The sequence below is a fragment of the Eublepharis macularius genome, chromosome 2 (assembly GCF_028583425.1).
Source record: "Eublepharis macularius isolate TG4126 chromosome 2, MPM_Emac_v1.0, whole genome shotgun sequence".
Classification (NCBI taxonomy): domain Eukaryota; kingdom Metazoa; phylum Chordata; class Lepidosauria; order Squamata; family Eublepharidae; genus Eublepharis; species Eublepharis macularius.
In genome coordinates, this window is record NC_072791.1 from 24,712,331 (window position 1) to 24,733,825 (window position 21,495).

Sequence of the window (21,495 nt, forward strand, 5' to 3'; positions counted from 1 at the left end):
GTCTTGGAATACCATTTGAAGCCAATATAGTTTGTTATCGCAGCAGTCCCAGGGAAGGGAAAGGTTTTAAACCTGCTCTTCGTAGGCTTACTAGAATAAAATAGATGAGAAACTACTCTCAAGCCTTATTAGTTTCAGACAATATGTTAAACCCCGGTTTAATGCTACATGAATGAACCCAGGGGATCCTTGGGCATGTTCAGAACTGTCTCCCTTCCTACCCTACAATCAAATTAGTTACTTAATTTTCATGGCAAATAATAGTTTGCTCTTGCATCTGAACACAGACCACAGTTGGCACTTTCCATGCTAACCAAGATTTTGAAGCAGGAACAAGCCACGATTTACAACCCTGGTTTGCAGGAGAACGGTATTTATTTGAATCAGAGTAGTCACAAGGCAGTCACATCGGTGCCTTCTGCATGGAGCTTTTGCTCCTTTCCCTCTCCAATGGCAGCAAAGGGGTTTTGTATTGTTGTTACACACATGTGACTCCCAAGGCAACCAGCTCCCCACTCCAAGTCAAAGGAAATAGGGAGAGGTGTCTACAAGACCAAGTGTCCATGTGCACATTTAAACTAGGGTTGACATTCCCCTAGTGAGGGTGGGGGATTCTCTGCTCCCCCCCTCCGCCCCCCCTCACCTGTACAGCGGGTGGGAGAAAGCTGGGGGAACAGGTCTCCCCCAGGCATGCTTTTGGAGTGCTGCAACAACGTCACTCCTGCGACCTGGCCACCCTAATTTAACCTGCTGCCAGTCCAGTTAAGGGGATGCAGCTGATGCTGGGCGGGGGGCAAATATTAATACAGAAATATGATTATGGAATGAATATTCCAATGATCTTATGAAAATGCCTACAAATTAAATTTACAGCAAATGTAGTCAAATAAAACTAATGCTGTACATAAAGCTGATAAATATGAGCAGGGTGTGGAGAAAGCAGAGAGAGAGAGAGTGAGAGAGAGAAAGAGAGAACTTTCTCTCTTTTCTCCATAACAGTAAGTCTCATGGGTACCCACTGAAGTTAATAGGCCATGGAGTTTACTATCACAAGATGCAGTGGTGCCCGTTAGCTTAGGGCCAGACCAAACATGATGTTGAAACTTCCATGAAAGGGGATCCAAGAAGTCCCCCCCCCCTCTTAAGTATCTTCTATGGGTCCAATACAAGTCCCCTTATTTTTACTATTTAAAGAGGGGACTGCACTGGGAGCTCCATTCATGGAATTCCCAGCATCTCATCTGGTTTGACCCTTAAATGGCTTTAAAAGAGGATTAGATAAGATTTGTGGAGGAGAAATCAGCACCTTGTGGCTATAAGGGCTAAATGGAGCATCTCAGATCAGACTTATTATATCTCTGGATGAAGTTGCTGGGATGCACCAACAGGGGGATGCTTTAGCCTCCATGTTCCCCCTACAGGCCTTGCATGGCCACGTGGCTGGCCACTGTGACAAAAAGGATGCTGGAATGGAGGGACCTCTGGTCCGATTCAGCTAGGCTCTACTTGAGTCCGTAAGGTGGGTTTGCTTGCTTGCTTGCTTGCTTGAGGGTGTGAAAATTGTTTCGTTTGGCATTCCCTCACAGCCCCTCCATGTTATGAATGTTAACTGTTTATGTGCTTTGTTTAATTGTTTTTAATTGGTTTTATATTTTGCATTTTTAAAAGCTGTTTTAATGGTTCTGAACATTTTCCACCTTGAGGACCTTAAGTTGGGTGGAAGGGTGGCACAAAACATTCTAAATAAACAGATAGTTACGTCCCACCTTTCTCCTCAGTGGGAATCCAAATGAGCTTATCATTCACCTGTCCTCCATTTTATCCTCACATCAGCCATGTGCGGTAAGTTAGGCTAAGTGTGCGATTGGTCCAAGGCTATTCAGCAAGCTACTATGGCTTCATATCTGAGTCTCCCATATCCCAGTTTGACACTCTCACCACACTGGTTCTATAGATTTGTTTATGTTCATTATCATCAGGGATAAAATTTTATTCAATTTTAAACTGATTCCAATGAAACAGTGTGTCTTTCATGCTGAAATCAATGAGATTTATAAGTCCTTGATTTAGGGTTTCCAGGTCTCCCAGGTCCCAAGCTGGAAAACAGTAGGGTCATGGGCGGGGGGGGGGGGGTGTGCACTGGGAGAATTTACCGTGTGTTTGTGAGACATGCTCCAGAGGATTTCTTTGTTGTGCTAGGAATGACATCATTCCCAATGCAAGGAAGAAATCCTTCGGAGCACGCTCCAGAGTTCTCAGGCCCATTCCCCACACCTTTATCTTCCTCGCTGGCCAGGTAAGCAGTGGTGGGGGATAGAGGCTGGGAATGGAATCCCTAGCTTAATTATAATTGGACTGTATGCCTGAGTTTCTTGTACAGTGTCTACACAAAAAAAGAGTTTCAGTGTAAATGACCATTAAAAATAAAAATGGGACCAACAGGGTGCACTTTTCATGCCTATATTCTAGTCTGCTTGCAAATCTCAGAGCCCTAACACTATTGTTAAATTCATCACCTGCAACCAACAAAAATGCTATTATATGACAACTGGGAGTTTTAGGTACTTAACAAGATACCTTGAGTTTTGCTTTGGACCAGTATAGCTATATGCAACCTCTTATTACTGAGTAGGTGCTCTAAATGCATTCCAATACTTAACAAGTAAGGTATGATATCAGCAGAAGTGGGTAGTTAATTTACAGTAAAGGTGACTAAGTGGAACAACAACCTCACATCACACTTTCCGCACACCTACAGAAATGCTTTGCTTGTAGTCAAAGTAAGAGATATGAAAAGGAGGAAATCCTGCAAGAAAATTGTCTTGGGCTGGGGGAAAATTCTAGCTTCAGCTTCTGGGCTTAAAGCTCGGGCTAGCAGGAGAGACCAATATGCTATCAGCTAACATTCACTTACTCTATAGCTTCCTAATAAGGACAATCAAGTCGTCAAGCAGGGGAATTTTCAAGGAAAGATTGACACAAAGCTTCTTGAGGACAAGTCTCAATTTCAAATTAGTAGCTTTTGCATCAAGATTGGGGGCCACCTCCTCCTGGGAATGAAGAAGCCAACAGCAAGTCAAATACTATGTAATAAAATACATATTATTATAACTCTTTAATTCAGTAGGTGTCTTGACATTTTTCTCTCAATAAATTGTTGTGTGGATAATGAGCTGGGACCTCACACCGAGAAGTAATGAAACAGTTTATAGAACATATGGAGAGCAATAATCTGCCACTTCACACACACAAAGGAGTCAGCAGAATACTATTTACACCAGCGTTGATTCACTGGACATCCGCTGATTAGCAAACACAGAACAACTGCCAAGTCTCGGTCATACCATTATGCAGAAATACACTTGGCCTTTTTTCCAAAATTGCTAAAATATTCAGTTTAAACGGGCCCCAAGTGCTGGAGATATTTTGCAACGTAAGTAAGATAAACATTTCTTTAGCATGAGGCTGGCCATATGGAAACAAGACAGGTTCTAGACAGTAGTGATACAGGAAAAGACTCAGCCTGGTTTCTGAACTCAAAAGGAAGGGATACAGTGAGATCAGTTCTGACGAATAAACGCAGGCAGCCATTTATTTTGAGAGAACTTCCATGCAGCCATTTGGTGAACCAGACATTTCTCTCATCTAACCAAGAGATGAGAAGAAATGTATTACCCTGTGCTTCCTTGGGGCCACTTCACACCTCACGAAGTTCTTGTGTTTGTTGATGGACATCACAAGGACTAGGCCTCAGACATTAAGTGGGAATGTTGTGCCTCCGAGGGAAATAAAAATAAAGTAAATTTAAAAATAGAAGCAGCTTCAGCCTCCTTCAGAGACATTTTTCACTTTCCTCAAGCTACCCCACAGAACCACTATTAACTCCAACTGTGAAATCAAATAACTTATATAGCTGCATGTAAGTATTACAATGGAGCTCACAAAATGACAGTTTGAGGAAATTTGCTTCCCTCTGACTGCTTGGGTCTCACATGGGCTCAAACAGTAGCCCTGCGAGATGGACTTCATAACTGGGTAGGAGTATGACCAGGAAAGCTCAAAACAAACAGGCAGAAATCAAGTCAGTCAATGGGCTCGACAAAAGAAGGCTAACTGAAGGGATAAGGTAGGGGAAAGAGAAGAAACAAAACAGAACACTTCACACAGACAAGAAGCTTTCAACATGAGCTGTTGACTGGTGACTAGAAGGCTGCTTCCTTTGGCGGATGCTACCAGGTGGCAGGATCCAAAGAAACACATGGCCTCAGGTGAGCCAGCATTGCCAATGGGGCTGAGGAGCTATTCTTGAAAACATCCTCCTCCTGCCTGGCCTACTTTCTTCACAGTTCCTCCTGAACCAGAAGTGTTAATCTGCCATGACTAACTCAGAGGAATGCTCTAAAGGCAATCAGGTGTCGATACAGGATCACCCGCTCCCTGTCAGTAACTGTTAGGCAGCAGCTTACAATACAGCTTTTGAAGATGGAGCTTAAAGCGGCTCATCTGCTCCGTAGGCCAGACCAAGGGTCACAACCAGAACAGGCCCAGAATGTGCCTCCTTCCGATTTGTCTCCTTCCGATTTCAACGGCTGGCATTACACTGGCCCAACCAGAAGGCAGCCATCTAACAGCAGAGACTTTGATCACCATGCTAATGCGGCAGCAGGCTTCGGGAAGACTCGACTAGGAATCACTGAGGCATTAAAACATCACTGTTGCTGTCTGACAGAGACTGAAATTCAATTCGCAGAGCAACTCCCCAAGATTCAACTCACCCCAAAGAGGTTGTGCAAAACCTTAATTAATTCGCTGCACAGCTTCATGCAGTGAACTTTAAAAAAAATAATTGGTTTGTTATCATCAGAGAGATGTTCTTACGCTCTTTCGGTTGGGTTAAAAAAAAAATCTACTCTCCACAGTACAAAGGGAATAAGAATCAAGCCAGGGCCGTTCCTGCTGCATACTCCCATTTCGGCAGTTAACAGCTGTACAGATATACACTGACCTCTGAGACGCCTTTCAAATCCAGCTTGAAGTCCCATGACAAGCAGCAGAATTGGGGTTCAGAGCATTAGAGCACATAAGGTTGGTTTTTTTAACATGTCAGCTTTTTTTTTTGCTACAATCTTTTAGCCTTTTTCCCCTTGATGTTTCTTCCCTTGTGCTTGTTTCAGCCCTTTCTACGTAAATATTACAGGCTTTAACACCCCAACTATAGGCCTTATTTACTTAATGCAGCTGAAGCTCGAAACACTTGCATTTGGGAACACTGGAACAAAATAGATGATGTGTACAAACAGAATCAGTTTGCCCCACCCAGGCGAGAGCATCCCCTTGCCTTCAGCAATGAATGCGTTCCTTTTCTCTATGCTATTTTTACAATTAGCTGTTTTTTTTTTTAAAAAAAATCCTATTAATTTGCCTTTTGCGCTGAGAAGTCATTTCAGACATTACATTCTGGAAGGACAGAAGTAACTGTTCTTTCCACATGAAACCTCTATTTCCCAAACTATTTCAGTTATATTTCTACATTATTATAATTTTAGTGACATCTCTACATGTCTGCAAATGTGAAATTCCAATCTTCACTTTGTTTTGTCCTCACAAAAGCTCTGTGAGGTAAATCACCAACATCTCATTTTTTTCTTTGATAAATGAGGAACTGAGACAAAAATTGAAGGAGAAATCTATATTAAAGTGGTTCAAGAGTCACTCCTCCCCATGGAATTCTGGGAATTGTAGTTCTATGAAAAAGGCCAGTAATTTTCACAGGAAATTCTCAGCAACCTTTAACAAACTATAACCCGTGAGACTTTGTGGAAGAAGTCAAGACAGTTAACAGTTAAAGTACCGATATATGGTTGGAATGTATATATCTAGGAGTGCACCCAGGACATTTATTTCCCTGACTCTTCCCTACCCCCCCCCCACCGCCGCGCCAGCCAGGGTGGTGGTGGGTGGGAGCAGTGGATCCCCCGTCCCTACTGTGGGACCTGGGATCCCTATGTACTGACTTGCCCAAGTTCGACAAGGAACTTATGTCTGAGCAAGTACTTTCTCGTCTTTCATTACTTTCTGTTGCCCCTACTTAAATACTATACAATTGCTACACTAAAATAGCAAACTTACTCAGAAGTAAGTCTCATTTTATTCAGGGGGACTTACTTCTAAGAAAATACTCTTAGGATTGCCACCACAGAGCCATGGGCATGGTGTTACTAATTTTTTAACTTTTTTACATTATTTATGTTCCACCTTTCTCACTGAGACTCAAGGTGGATTACACAGTGTGAGTCAGTACAGTGAATTTCAAAGACATTTCAATGAACAGTGCAATAGAATATATGAATGCAAATCTGCAGACTTAAAACCCGAAAAAATCCTATAAATAGTAGAAGAAATGCTGAAACAGAGCAGAAGCAATTCTAAGATTGACATATTAAACAATACAGAAATTATCCAGTAGGATTGTATTTATAGCAACAGACAGTATATAGCAGTAAAGTCTATAGCCCCTATACTTTACTTATGCATCTCTTTGAGACCACATCATTACAGTACAACCCTCCTATCTGAGTAAAAAGCCCTCTTAAATATTTGTTTTGTATAGGTTGCAGAAAGCCAGAAGAGTGGGAGCTTAATTCCTGACCTCTTCGGGTAAGCTGTTCCATAAAGTGAGGCCATCACGAAGAACATACATGTATGGACAGCTGTAGATTTTGCACATGTGCAAGGTGGCACCTGCAGAAGGCCCTGTTCAGATAAGCGAAGCTGTGGTGCTGGGACACACAGAGAGAGGCAGTCCTGTAGATATGACGGAGCAAGGCCATGAAGAGCTTTGTATGTGATAGCCAATACCTTGAAAAGAGCCTGGTAGCTGATAGGTAGCCAAATGAGTGACTGCCAAGTGGGAGCAATATCCATGTTCCTCCTAGCTCCTGATAATAACCAAGAAGCAGCATTCTGGAGTCTCTGAGTTAACTTAAGAGGGGAGATGTATGTACAATGTATCACAGTAGTCAAGTCTTAATATTACCAACAGCATAGATCAAGGAATCAATGGATCTAGGAAGCCAGATTGGTCATGTTGAGGGAAATCTTCCAGGCTAGAACAAGAACTGTTGTGCTCCCTAATGATATGTTAAGAGGTCATTTTATGGCAGATTTCATTTCAAGAATGTTCTTATGGTTGGAAAATTTCTGACTAAAAATGGTAGTCAGATGCCCAACTGATATTGCTCTGACCTCCAACCAACTCAGCTCAGCCATCTAAAATATCCCCTGGCTCAGAGTGGAGTTTTCAAGATCACTATCCCCTTAGATCAAGATGGGTAGCCATGTTAGCTTGTCTGTAGGAGCAGAAAAGAGCAAGGGTCCAGTAGTACCTATAAGACTAACAAAATTAGTGGCAGGGTATAAGCTTTCATGACTCACGAAAGCTCATACCCTACCACAAATTTTGTTAGTCTTATAGGTGCTACTGGACCTTGCGCTTTTCTACTATCCCCTTATTTCACAGAATCACAGAGCTGAAAGGGGCCATAGAGACCTTCTAGTCCAATTCCCTGCCCAATGCAGGATGAGCCTAAAGCATCCCTGACAAATATTCATCCAGCCTCTTCTTGAAAACTGCCAGTGAAGGGGAGCTGACAACCTCCCTAGGCAGCTGATTCCACCTTTGAACTACTCTGACCATGAAAAAGTTTTCCCTAATATTCAGCCAGTACCTTTCTGCATGTAATTTAAGCCTGTTGCTTCGGGTCCTATCCTCTGCTGCCAACTGGAACAGCTCCTTGCCCTCCTCCAAATGACAGCCTTTCAGATATTTAAATTTATTTATGCTTAAGTGATTCCTAAAACAAAAAATCCCTTTAATAATTCACATTCTGTAGGGAAGGAGCTTTGAATGCAGATGATCCCCCTGGGTAAATCCTGGGCATTTAATCTAGGGATAGTAGAAACTGTGTTATATGCTATTCAGTTACATAGGCTTTCCAGAAAAATTAAAACTGGAAAAAATGGCCCTAAAATAGAGAGTGATGTAATTTAGGTTATTTTAACTTATTTTGTAAATAACAAAAACAAAAACAAAAAACAAGTATGTCATGTTGATTGTATGTCCCAAGAGCAACCAAACTTTGAACTAAAATACCTGATTAAGGAAAACAAATAAATGAGGAGTAATTTAAATGTTATATTTAAATACACTCAAGACCTTTTATGAGGAAATTGTTTTTATTGGAATGATACTTATAAAAATTTAAAAGGACAATATAGCATATACTTCCCTTTCACTGTTTAAATTTAAGGCGAGAACCAAGTGTTGACAGATCAGTTTTAACACACCCAAAGAACTGTAAATGATAAGCCATGGAATTATTAGGTCACTGCAGTGATATATCTACTACCAATTTCTTTTTTAAAAATCAGTAAACAGCACACTGGTATGGGGGTATGACAAGAACGTGTTGTTGTTTTCGCAACAAACGTATTCATTTATTGCTTAGATTGGGGGCCGATGGGCACCATGGCACCCCCAGCCGCTTTCCAAGTGCCTGACAAGTGTTTTTGGAAAGTAGATGGGGCCAGGGGGAACTTTTTGCATTTTTAATGTTTATGGTATGGCAACGTTTCAATACTCTAATGCTACTGGTACTTACACTTCTAATTTGAATTGCGCATTTTGCTACGGAAAAGGTAACAAACAAACCAGTGCTCCGCTTTCATGTAGGTCATATCTCGGGGCTGCACAAATACTTTCATTCTCACAGCAAGAATTTGTCTTATTCATGCACAGTTTGTAATCCAAAAGAATGGGCTTTCACAGAGCACTATAAAAGAGTGTGTGTGTGTGTGTGTTTGCATGGGTGTTTAAGATAATCAATGACGTGTGGAAACAATCCAATTGATCTTTTAGACGAGAACGGGAAGAAAATACAGATAATGCAAAGGTAGTCCCCTCAACACAGCTACAGAGGAAGCGCTAGCTGACCTACTGCTCTAATTAGAGTCGTAGACATTTTGACATTTATGTTGCTGAAAGTAGACAATGTTAATGGCTGGAGGGGAGGTTGTCACTGTGTCTAACGATCACAGCCTTGCTGGCATCACACGCGGCGGCCTTAAAACATCCAAGAGCACACTGAATGCATCTTTAGTTTTGTACAATCAGTAAAAGATAATGAAGATGGCTTGTCATGCAAGATGTGTGCTCTACAAAATTACAGCATTTTAGTCTCCACTTACAATTGTTTCTGCATTTCCCACTATTTTAAATCAGTGCATTTTTGCAACTTATATAGAAACACAGCATACAACAAGGACACCACTGCAGTCAGTTAACATTACAAAGCAATCTCTGGTGGGCACCAATGGCTTTGGCCTCAAGTCCCTTTCTCCTTCACCAGTGATAACACCACTTTTTCTGCATCTTTGGCCATGCCTCTCCTTAAAAGAAACATGAATCAGTGTCTAGTACAAAAACACCATAAACATACTAGGGAGTCAGCCTTTAGTCGATTAATATGTTAGAGTGATTGGTTAAAAACCTTTTAATCAGCTAAGAGCTGCCCCTGATGAACTGGGTAACAGTTTAAAAACATTATTTTAATAAAAAATATTTATTTAAAAAACTGCCTATGGCAGTCTCTACCTTAGAAGAGGCACCCTCCTATTCAATTCCACATGAGAAAAAATACTACTGCAAATTTATGCATTTAAAAACATAATACTCAAAAAAAGAATCAAAACATTCATAAGCCCAGCTTTCTCCCAGGCTATTGGGACTACATCTCCCATTTACCTGCCTGGGATGAGGAAATTATCTGACCCCTACATCGATTACCCAAACTGAGAAACAGAGCAGAAGATGCTCTAGAAAGTTACCTGAGTCTCCACAGGAAAAAATGATAAAGTCTTGGGAAGATAGCCTAGAGCATCACCCAGAAGTGAAACCACATCCTTTCCAAACTCCATCCTCCCCCAGGCACTGCCTCTAAATCTCTTGGCATTTACCATAGCAATGTTGGGGACTTTAACTGAGACCCAAGACAGGTAACAGGTTACAAACCATATATATCAAAGGAAGCTTAAAATATTAAAATAATAAAAACAGCCCACAGAAACAGTAAAAAAACCATAAAAGACCCACTGCTCCCCCTAAGAATCAACAGACTAAAGAACCCATCAAGAGACTATTCAAAAGCTCCATCTGACATCCCTTAGGAAATTGCAGAAAGAGCTAAGGAGTAAGCAAAGCAAGAGGGGTTCTTCTGGAAATACTTTTGTACACAGAAAGCAAGTAAAAGAACAAGAATATGACTATACCCTTGCTGAAACTACCACTGAGGAAGCTGTACGTGGTGCGCCTACGCCAAATGACATAAATGCTAAGAAAGAAGGTTCACGGTTTGGAGATATTTCAGTAAAATACACAGAGGAAAAAGAGGATTTCAAGGAAAGTGAGAGGTATTGTGCCCAGCTTGAATTAGAGTGACCCAGCTAATTGGCCTCTAACTGTTGCAGTGATAATTTGTGACAGCTTATAGTACAACATAGATCACAGCAGGTTTTATCATATGATTTTCTCAAAGTCTCAAAATAGAAGATTTTCTCCTATACGCTACAATAGGAGACTAGCAAGTGGTGACAAAGTATGCCATCAATGGCTGATATATTCCACCTCAAAAGATGTAGGTTTTTTTTGTTTTTGCTGTAGTCTGTTTAGCAAAAGAAATGATGCATCAACTCTACAAGAACCAGGTTCAAAAGACTGGAAGAACACCAGAGCAATTCTGTCTTTACATGAGAGGAATACTCTCCATTTAGAAAACTACCAGACCTGGAGAGAAAAACAGGTTTTACTTACCATAACTGTTGTTCATCTAGGTCTTCCGTGCAGGCACACATGGGACTGCGCACGCGCAGGCCTGCCGATACCGGAGATTTTAATAGCTAAACACCACCAGGGGGCGCTCCCGCCTCTCAGCGCGCATGCGCGGCCGCTTTCCCGCCGAAACGGACCTTAAGAGGCGGAGCGCCCCTCACATACCCTCAGTTCCTCTTTCGCCGCCCCCTGCAAGGTAAGTACCAAGAGAGTTAGCGGGGAAGGAGGGAGGGCATGTGTGCCTGCACGGAAGACCTAGATGAACAACAGTTATGGTAAGTAAAACCTGTTTTTCATCTACGGTCTTCCTGTGCAGTCCCACATGGGAAGATTCCAAAGCTAAATACCTGGGTGGAGGTGACGCCAAAGCATCACTCAAAGATGGAGTGCAGAACTGCTGTGCCCACCGCTGTCTCCTTTCTATCTAGGATGTCCAGCGCATAATGCTTCACAAAGGTATCCGCCGAGGCCCACGTCGCCGCCCTGCAGATGTCCTGGAGTGGAACACCTCTGAAGAGAGCCGCTGACGACGCCTGGGACCTGGTGGAGTGGGCATGCACTTGCAAAGGACAAGGTAAGTTAGCAGCAGAATAACAGGTCAGTATAGCCTGGACCACCCATCTAGAGATAGACTGAGCCGAAGCCCGGTTACCCTTCTTCGGTCCAGCAAAACAAATAAACAAATTAGAGTCAATCCTAAATGGTTTTACCCTATCTAAATAAAATAAAATGGCCCTGCGAACATCCAAAGAATGAAGGGCCGCCTCTGCCTCAGAAGCCGGAGTCGGAAAGAAAACCGGCAGAACCAATTCCTGAGATAAATGAAAACGGGATACTACTTTAGGTAAAAACTCAACCTTTGTACGAAGAACGACCTTCTCAGGGTGAAATTTCAAATAAGGGGGCTCGCAAGATAACGCTGCTAGCTCCCCAACCCTCCTGGCTGAAGTAGCCGCAACCAAAAAGGCCACTTTCATGGACAAAAAACGAAGCGGACAGGAAGCCAAGGGTTCAAACGGCTTAGACATCAAACGAGTCAGAACCAGGGGCAACGACCACTGAGGGACCAAAGCCCGCACAGGGGGAAACAAATTATTCAATCCCCTCAAAAATAGTTTGGCAGAATAGTGGGAAAAAACAGACTTTCTATCCACTGGAGGGTGAAAAGCAGAGATGGCTGCCAGATAAACCTTGACTGAGGAGTTGGCCAAACCCTCCTGCTTTACCTCCCACAAAAAGTCCAAAATCTCAGAAAGGGTGGACTCAAAAGGATCCAAACCCCTGCGACTACACCACACAGAAAATTTGTCCCACTTAAGGGCATAAGACTGCCTGGTAGACAAACGTCTAGCATTTAAGAGAACATTAGTCACAGCCTCGGAGAAGGCAGCCCCGGCCTGATCAACCACGCTGTGAGTTTGAGTCTCCTGATGTCGTGGTGAAGAACCCCCCCGCAGGTCAGGAGATCGGGAACCACCGGGAGACGGATCGATTGAGTCTGTAGACTCAGAAGGGAGTGAAACCATGGTTGCCTCGGCCAATACGGGGTCACCAGGATGACGGACGCTCTGTCCCTCTGGATCTTGCTGAGGACCCGTGCCAGAAGCGGGAACGGAGGGAAGGCATAACACAGGGGACCTGACCAACTTAACTGAAACGCGTCCCCACTTGATTCTGGGCCTACTCCTCCTCTGGAACAATAAGCTAGGACCTTGCGATTTTCCACAGTCGCAAACAGGTCCAACTCCGGAGTCCCCCATTCCGAGAAGATAGGGGCGAGATACTTGTCCTGGAGGGACCACTCGTAGTTTTCCCTGTGGAGCCTGCTCAGGTGGTCCGCCATGGAATTCTGCACCCCCGGGATGTGAACTGCATGCAGCCAGACAGCATGATCTATGGCCCACTTCCAGAGTCTCATCGCCTCTGTGCAGAGAGCCACAGACGCCGTGCCACCTTGCTTGTTGATGTAAAACATCGCCGTCGTGTTGTCGGTCAGGACCTGAACGGACTTGTTCCGCACGACATCTGTAAAGGAGATCAATGCATATAAAATTGCCCGTAACTCAAGAACATTAATATGTTCCTCACGTTCAGATTCAGACCATAACCCATGGGCATAAAGGCCAACACAGTGAGCCCCCCAACCGAAAAGGGAAGCATCAGAAGTAACTGACAGATGAGTTTGGTGAAAACCAAACTCCATCCCTTTAAATAAATTAGCATCATCCAGCCACCACTCCAGGGAGGACAGCACCCCCCTAGGGACGGAAAGTCTCCTATTTTGAGAATCACGGGCCGGTGAGAATACTGAATTGAACCACAATTGGAAGGGTCGCATAAACAACCTGGCCAGCGGAACCACAGCCGTAGTAGAAGCCATGCAACCCAAAAGGGTCTGGATAAAGCGAACAGATTGGAAACGACACCTCTGAAGGGTCGAAATAAGCCTCTTAATTTTTGCAGCACGCTCTGAAGGCAAGAAGCCTGCATCCCGAACACCATCCAAAACCACTCCAATAAATTGGATGGAGCGCACCGGGGTCAATTTGGACTTCTTCTGATTAACAAAAAGACCCAAGCGTAAACATAAATTTAAGGTGAGATCCACCTGATTGGACACAGAGTCAGCAGAATCACCAACCAAGAGCCAGTCATCCAGATAAGGAAAGATCTGGCAGCCCTGGAGGCGTAAATGAGCCACCACTACTGCCACACACTTGGTGAACACCCTAGGTGCAGTGGCCAACCCAAAGGGTAAAACATTGTATTGAAAGACACGTTGCCCATAGACAAAACGTAAAAACTTCCTGTGTTCAGGGAAAATTGAAATATGAAAATACGCATCCTTCAGATCCAGGACTGCAAACCACGACTGTTGGGGCAACAAGGTCAAAACCATCTGTAAAGTAACCATTTTGAATTTACGAACTCGTATAAATTCATTCAAACCCCTAAGATCCAGGATAGGCCGAAGCCCACCATCCTTCTTCTCCACTAAAAACAGGTTGGAATAGAACCCCAAACCAGCTGAAGCAACCGGAATCTCCTCTATAGCCCCTTTCTGCAATAGGGCTGAGAGCTCTCCCAGGATCTCTGAACGAGGGGGGTCAGAAGAAAACACAGGGAGACGTAGGTAAGGTAAACCAAGAAATTCAACTTTATAACCAAACTGGATAATAGACAAAACCCAAACATCGGAACAAATTGAACACCAGGCATCCAAAAAAGCAGTAAGCCTGTCCCCAAATGTGGGGTCAGGTCCCTGTGATTGTCAGAATTGCTTATGCAATTGGTCCTGGTCCTTGGCCTGATGCTGTTGGGAACCAGGCTTGGGACGTTGGCCCTGCCTTCGTCTGGGAAAGGCAGATTGTGGGCTCTGGTAGCTCCTGCGCTGCTGGTAAGCATACCCTTGATAGGGCTGATAGCGGTGTTGTCTGCCACGCTGGAAGGAGCGATAGTATGGGCGAGAAGGCTGCTGCGACGGCTGGTGTAGAACCCCATACGAGCGGGCTGTCAAACGGTCAGTCCTCTTCTTAGAGAGGAACTCGTCAGTTTTCTCTGAAAACAGAGTGGTGCCCTCGAACGGCAGGTCCTCAACCCTGTTCCTTGTTTCAACTGGCAGGGCGGTCGTGCGAAGCCATGCGTACCTGCGCAGTACCACCGAGGAGAGAAGTGATCGAGACGCAGTGTCAGCCATACTTCTCCCAACATTAATTTGGTGTCTGGATAGACGAACAGCCTCCTCCTGAATGACCCGAAGCAGAGTGCGCTGATCTTCGGGAAGCTTAGGAAGAAAAGACGCCACCTTCTTCCATAAAAACAGCTGATAAGCCGCCATCATTGCGGCATAATTCGCCACTTTGATGCCAAACGTAGCCGAAGTATACAACTTCCTACCCAAGGCATCGATCTTTCTACTATCCTTGTCAGTTGGAGCCGATAGCGAGCCCTGGCGAGGCCGAGCTTGCATCTCCTCGGTGACAAGTGAGGATGGAGGAGGGTGAACGGCCAGGAACGGATGAACATCGTCCTTGGTTCTGTACAAGCTCTCCACTTTCCGATTAGTGGCGGTAGCAGACGCAGGTCGAGACTGCAGCTTCTTCCATAGATCAGCAAACCCCTCAATAAGGGGAAAGGCAATCGAGGGAGTAGAACCCGAATAGATATGTTGCAATATCTTATCAGTAAATTTAGATTCAGTGGAAGTCACTTCAAGGTCCAGGGCTTTCGCCATTCTTTGGAGCAACTCGTTGTAGGCCCGAAAATCATCAGTGGGCGAGGCCTCATCAGATGGCCCAATCTCCTTTTCAGGTGACTCCGACAGAGGAGAAACACTGTAACGGGCCCGGGGTCGTGGAGAGACCCGATCCGACGGGAGGCGGGACGGGTCATAGCCAACATCGGAACCGACTCGAAATGAGGGAGACAACGAAGCACCTCTATAATGCCGGTCCGAGTAGTATGAACTCTCCCTACTAAAGTAACGAGGGACAGGATCATCTCGACGTCGACTCTCCCTGGATCGGCTCCGATAGGACCGTGGGGTCCGACAGCTAGAGCGACGGGCAGACCGACTCCGTCGACTCCGAGCCGACTGAATAGAGTCCGATTCGTACGAGGCCGATCGAGCCCGACCGGAAGGGGTAAGAGGCTTCTCGAGGAGAATGACATCGTCCTCCTGAGCCACCCGGTCCGGAGGAGTCTTGGACTGCGGACGATCACTCGCCTCTGCCTGCTGCTCCACTTGGACGGGAGCGGAGTCGACCGGAACCGACGGGGAAGAGGTGAGTAAGCCTTCCAACACTGCCTTATCATGCTTACTGGAATGCTTATGCTTCTTCTTTTTCTTTTCAGGAACGGCCTTCGGTCTCACAGAAGGATCCGAAGTCATCGGAACCGTAGAGGTGGTCTGAGTTGGCGGAGTCGACCTCGGAACCGACGGAGTCGAACTTCTACGGGCGCCACGAGCAGGTGAAGCCGAGACAACCGACGAGATCGAAGGAGGTCGACTTGCTAGATGTCTCGGAACCGAAGCGGTCGGTTCCGACAAACTCCGACCCGAAGGGATCCTCTCGGACCTCGACTCCGAGCGACTCGGAGACGGCTGAGAACGAGGAGTCTTGGAACCCGAAGGTACAGGAGGACGAGAGGACGCAGACGGAGCAGACGAAGACTTCGGTGGAGGGTCCTCGACCGACATCGCACGCTGCCAGAGAAAGGCATGCAAACGATCCGTCCGTTCCGCCCTGGCCTTTGGGGTAAACGCGCGGCAATGCTTGCACGCCTGAGTGTTGTGAGTTTCCCCAAGGCAATATAAACAAATGGAATGGCCATCCGACCTTGTCATCTTACGATTGCAGGTCTCGCAACGCTTAAACAAGGCCTTCTCAGACATCGCGAACGAAGAAAGCTGTAAACCTCAACGATCGGCGGCGAAAGAGAAACTGAGGGTATGTGAGGGGCGCTCCGCCTCTTAAGGTCCGTTTCGGCGGGAAAGCGGCCGCGCATGCGCGCTGAGAGGCGGGAGCGCCCCCTGGTGGTGTTTAGCTATTAAAATCTCCGGTATCGGCAGGCCTGCGCGTGCGCAGTCCCATGTGGGACTGCACAGGAAGACCGTAGATGAACTTGAATTCTGCTTATGTAAAGGAAAAACAATCGATGATATTAACCAGCAGAAAATCAGGCAAGAAGAACAATATTGGCAACAAATCTTGGAATGCTTGATTGCTTTGGTCAGAGTTCTTGGCTTGCAAAACTTGGCTTTCTGGGTACAAGTGAACAGTGCTAACAATGGAAATGTTTTGAAGTTTGTAGAATATTTAGCCCTTTTTGATCCTATCATGAATTAACATTTGATCAGAGTTAAAGATGAAGAAACAATTATTCTCTGCTTAAGAAAAAATATTCTAAATGAGCTTATACAGCTTGTAGCAGGTGCTATAAAGCAGAAAATTTCAGCAAGTATAAACTCAGCCAAATACTACTCAGTTATTCTGGACTGCGCACCTGATGTTAGTCATATTGAACAAATGACAATGACTGTAGGTTATGCTGATGTAATCAAACCATCAGATACCAAGATGTCTAAGCCTGAGGTTATGATAAAAGAACATTTCTTGGGATTTGTTCCACTGCAGGAGACTACAGGTGCCTTTAAGACAGAAACTCTTCTTGGACAGTTTAAGCAAATGGGATTACCACTTGAGAATCTGCGTCGTCAGGTTATAATAATGGGAGTAACAAAGAGTAGGCAAAGAAAATGGCATACAAAACAGAGTCCTAGACATAAATCCACATGCCATTTTCATGCCCTGCAATGCACATTCTTTAAACTTGGTAGTCAATGATGCTGCTAAGCGTTGTCTGGAAGCAACAAATTTCTTCAATTCGGTCCAACAGATCTAAAATTATTTCTCTGCATTGACTCAGCATTGGCAAATTCTAACTAGCCATGTATCATGTATTAAGCCACTGAGTCAAAAAAGATGGGAGAGCCGGATCGACGCTTTGGAACCACTGAGACTTTGTCTTGGTAGTATAATAACTTTAATAGAGATCTTTGATGGCATGAGCCTAAAAAATGTATCTGGAAATACTCCTTGAATTGAAGCTAAGGCCCTCAATGATGCAATTTATAAGTTCAAGTTTGTGGTATCCCTTGTTACACGGTACAACATTAATTTCAATTAATCTTACAAGCAAGCTACTACAAAATAAGGAAGCTGATTTAAATTCAGCTACAAGCCAATTGCAAGTGACCAAGAATTACCTGGTGGGTTGTAGGTGTGATGAGGGTTTTCAATAACTTTTGATAGGTGCTACTGAGATTGCAGAGCACCAAGAAATACTATCAAACTTTGAGACAGAACAAGTTAGAAAAAGGAGAAAAAAACAGCAGTTTGAGTATGGGGCACAAGAAGAGGCACAGCAAGATCCAAAGCAGAAGTTCAAAGTAGGTCTCTATTATACTGTCTGAAACATGGCCGTACAGTCTGTTGAAGAGAGATTCCAACAGCTACAATATAATTCCCTATTTAGCTTCCTGGATGATAAATACAGTATGAACAAAAAAATTACTGAAGATGTAATTAAGCCCAACAAGAATTTGGAAACATAATTGATGCACGATGGAAACAAAGATTTTGATGCTGAAAATCTGTGCTGTGAACTTATAGCCATTGCTCAAAGACTTTCAAATTCTATGCCACCCACGGAGTACTTCTCTTCATACTACAACAAAAACTCCTGGATAGTGTGCAGGGCTCATTTTGAGGGAGAACGTGCAGGAACGCAGTTCCGGCTGTTCCCCAAAGAGGTCACATGTCAGGTGGCCCCGCCCACCTGACTCTCGGCCGTTTTGGGCCTGTTTCAGCCTGGATTGGGGCTGAAACGGCCCGGATAGGGCCTCTGATGGGTGGTGGATCACTCTCCCCCTCAGCAGCGGCTTGATCTTGATCATTTTGGGCCCCTTTTCGGCCATTTTCAGCCCCTTTTTGCCATTTTGGGCCCAATTTCGGCCCTGAATGGCCAAGATTGGGTCCAAAGCAGCCAGGACAGGTGATGTCAGGGGGCGTGGCATATGCAAATCAGTTATGCTAATGACTTCTGGCGATGTCAAGGGGTGTGGCATATGCTAATGAGTTATGCTAATGAGTTATGTTAATGAGTTCCTCCAGCTCTTTTTCTACGAAATGACCCCGATAGTGTGCCTAATGTTTCTGTTGCTCTAAGGATCCTTCTCACACTTCCAGTGTCAGTGGCACCTGGCAAGTGGTGAATGCAGTTTCTCAAAGCTCAGACTTATAAAAACATACATACACTCAACAATGCTGCAAAAGAGACGAGTTGGTTTGGCAACTATATCAACTGAACATGCCCAAACATCAGCAATTGACCTGAAGGAATTGGTGACAACATTTGCAAAGCAAAAGGCATGCAAAATGAGATTTTGATGTGCCTGAAATGGCAACATTCAAGAGACTTAAATTTTAACATCACAATTCACAGGGTTATTCAAAATGATTTGTGATTTGTGTGCTAAAGCCGTTTTATATTTGAGAAAGAAAAACAAAGATTGTTGTATTAATTATTTTCACATTTTTTTCCAAAAATGAGCTATTTCAAGTTTTGTGATTTCTGTTTTTCCTGCAACTCATCGGTTTTTGAAAATTGGTTAGCAGTGGGGGTGGGGCGCAAGTAGTTAGCCTTGCCTAGGTCACAAAAAAGTCGGGCATAGGCCCTGACTGGGGCCAAAGGAAACATCAGCAAAACTGGTTGCCAGATTAGATGTAGGGGTTCCTCAAATGTCACTTAACTTGTACCTTCGGAAGAGGATACAATACACATTTAAATACACAAGAAAGAAATTCTAGGAACAGGAAAGCGAAGTGCATTTAAAGGACATTCAGTTCAGGCTGACATAAACATCTAATTGCCTGGGAAGAAAGGACATTTATATGTTAAGATCACTTTTCTTGCAACCCTGCCTTGTCATTTGTCCCACTGCTTGGAGACTGTTAAAATGCTTCTACCCTAATTAAACAGAATTTTATAGCCCATTTAATCTTGTGTAAATCACTGTTCTGGGTATGCCACAGAGGAAGGAAGCTCAGTTTTCAGGAAGTGTGGTGAGCAGAAAAAAACGTTTGCAAGCATCAATAAAAGAAATCTACCTATAGCTAAGTTACATACCCCCCCCAAATATTCTAGATTTTTTCTTGCATTAACTTCTTTTTCTCAGCATCCTCTGAACCAATGTACTTCAGACAAAGTAGTATACTTGCTAGGTTCTGAATTCATGCCTTGAAACTAGTCAGTTTCTACCCCTTCCATTCCTTCCATTTATTTATTTATTTAGATATTTATCTTGCTTTTCTCCCCACTGGAGAACCTAAAACAGCTTACAACATCATTCCCCCGCCCCCCGTTTTGTCCTCCCAACACCAACACTGTGAGGAGTCTAAAGATATTTACCCAACTTTCATTTTTGGGGTCTCTGTGAGCCAACAGGGCCATTTGCAACCTCTCTATGAACTTTCTTTTTTTTCCCTGAAGGGGTCTACTTTGCATAAGGGCCCGTAGCAGATCCTCAGGAAGTGTTCAGGCACCCTCTTGCAGGCCTACTCCCTTCCTGCCATGCAGCCTCTCCTATCTGTAGATGATGCCTAAGATGAATGTGCAGGGTTTCTCAAACTGTTTTTCATCTCCTCAGCTCTAGACACTCTCTAGTCAGCTTTTGCTAACACGACTCTCAGTTTTCATCCACTTTTTCTGACTGTCCTTCGTTCTGAGAGCTTTTTGGTGGATAGCCATGTTGGTTTGCAGTAGAACGGCGGGATTTGAGTCCAGTGGCACCTTACAGATCCACAAGATTTTCAGGGTATGAACTTTTGAGAGTCAGAGTTCCCTTCTTCAAATACTACTTCTTCAGAAGGCATCTGAAGAAGAGAGCTTTGACCCGTGAAAGCTTATACTCTGAAAATCTTGTTGGTCTCTAAGGTGCCACTGGACTCAAATCCTGCTGTCCTTCATTCTGGTCTCCTTCTCTAGACTCCCCAGGTTTCTAAATTCCCATTTTAAGAATTTGTATTCTATAGTGCTTGAAGGACTAAAGAAAGACTGGGCAAATACAGGTTGAAATCCCAAATAACCCTCATGGTACACAGAACTACCGAGGTATTATGTGACGCAAAGCTTTCCAGCAGCTTACTGGCTAGCAATACTAAGCAGGTTAGATGCAGCAGAGACCACACCAAGTAAGGTGAACTATATACAGATTTATTTACAGAGATATATATACACAGTCCAATAGCCTTTACAAATCAGAGCGACAACGTGCTTTGCCAAACTCTGAAACCTTTGCTGGCACACGATACACTGTACACAAAATACATTTATACAACTTACATCCAATCAGCTTTTACCTTTGCACTCAGCACATCTGGCTGATGCAACTTTACAACCTTGGACGATCATATGACTTAGCTGTCATTTAGATTCGAATGATCTGACAATGTCTGAATCTTGCCAGAGTTATTTTTCACACTCTGACATTATGTGCTTTGGCTATCACTGGCAGCGCAATCCTATGCAAAGTTACTCCATGCTGCTGAAATCAACAGGCTTAAAATGAAGTAATTCGGCACAGAATTGCACAGAGGTTGATCTTGGACAACTCGGCTATGCTTAACCTAACCCACTTGACAGGGCTGTTGTGAGGATAAGAGATCAGAAAACTGTGCACGCTGCCTTGAGCTGGAAAATGGGTGGGATAAAAATGTAAAACAGAAGGAAAAGATCCCTGCTTACCCACACAGCTTAAGCTGATTTTTTAAAACTTCCATCTGTACAAATTAAGACAACATTACACATTAGTCATTTTTCCATAATTGTGCACTTTCAAACAGGCTCTTTTTAAAAGCCAGTATTAAATCAATTTGCAAAATAGGTGTTTATACCAATGTAAAATATTCTGCTTAGCTATAAATACCAGTAAAGTATAGCTTATAGGCAACATGCAATTCATAGGAACTTAGATGGCACAGAGATGCCAACTTCTCTGCAAAGAAAATTCTGTACCAAGGAAAACACAACTCGGAGCTCAGAATAAA

At 44.0% G+C, this 21,495-nt stretch overlaps 2 protein-coding genes across 2 annotated transcripts in view; both read right to left on the bottom strand.

Annotated features, from left to right (window-relative positions):
- EVL (Enah/Vasp-like) overlaps positions 1-21,495 on the bottom strand; it is a 140,878-nt gene that overhangs the window by 88,863 nt on the left and 30,520 nt on the right.
- LOC129323853 (uncharacterized) lies at positions 10,880-13,004 on the bottom strand. Its single transcript, XM_054970619.1, has 2 exons — positions 11,233-13,004; positions 10,880-11,074 (listed from the first exon to the last, which is right to left on the bottom strand). Exon 1 carries the CDS (start codon positions 12,643-12,645, stop codon positions 11,257-11,259), a length of 1,389 nt encoding a protein of 462 aa, XP_054826594.1. The 5' UTR covers positions 12,646-13,004; the 3' UTR covers positions 10,880-11,074; positions 11,233-11,256.

Coding starts and splice junctions, on each gene's coding strand:
- LOC129323853 (XM_054970619.1), bottom strand. CDS start 12,645: ATGGGGGACTCCGGAGTTGGACCTGTTTGCGACTGTGGAAAATCGCAA.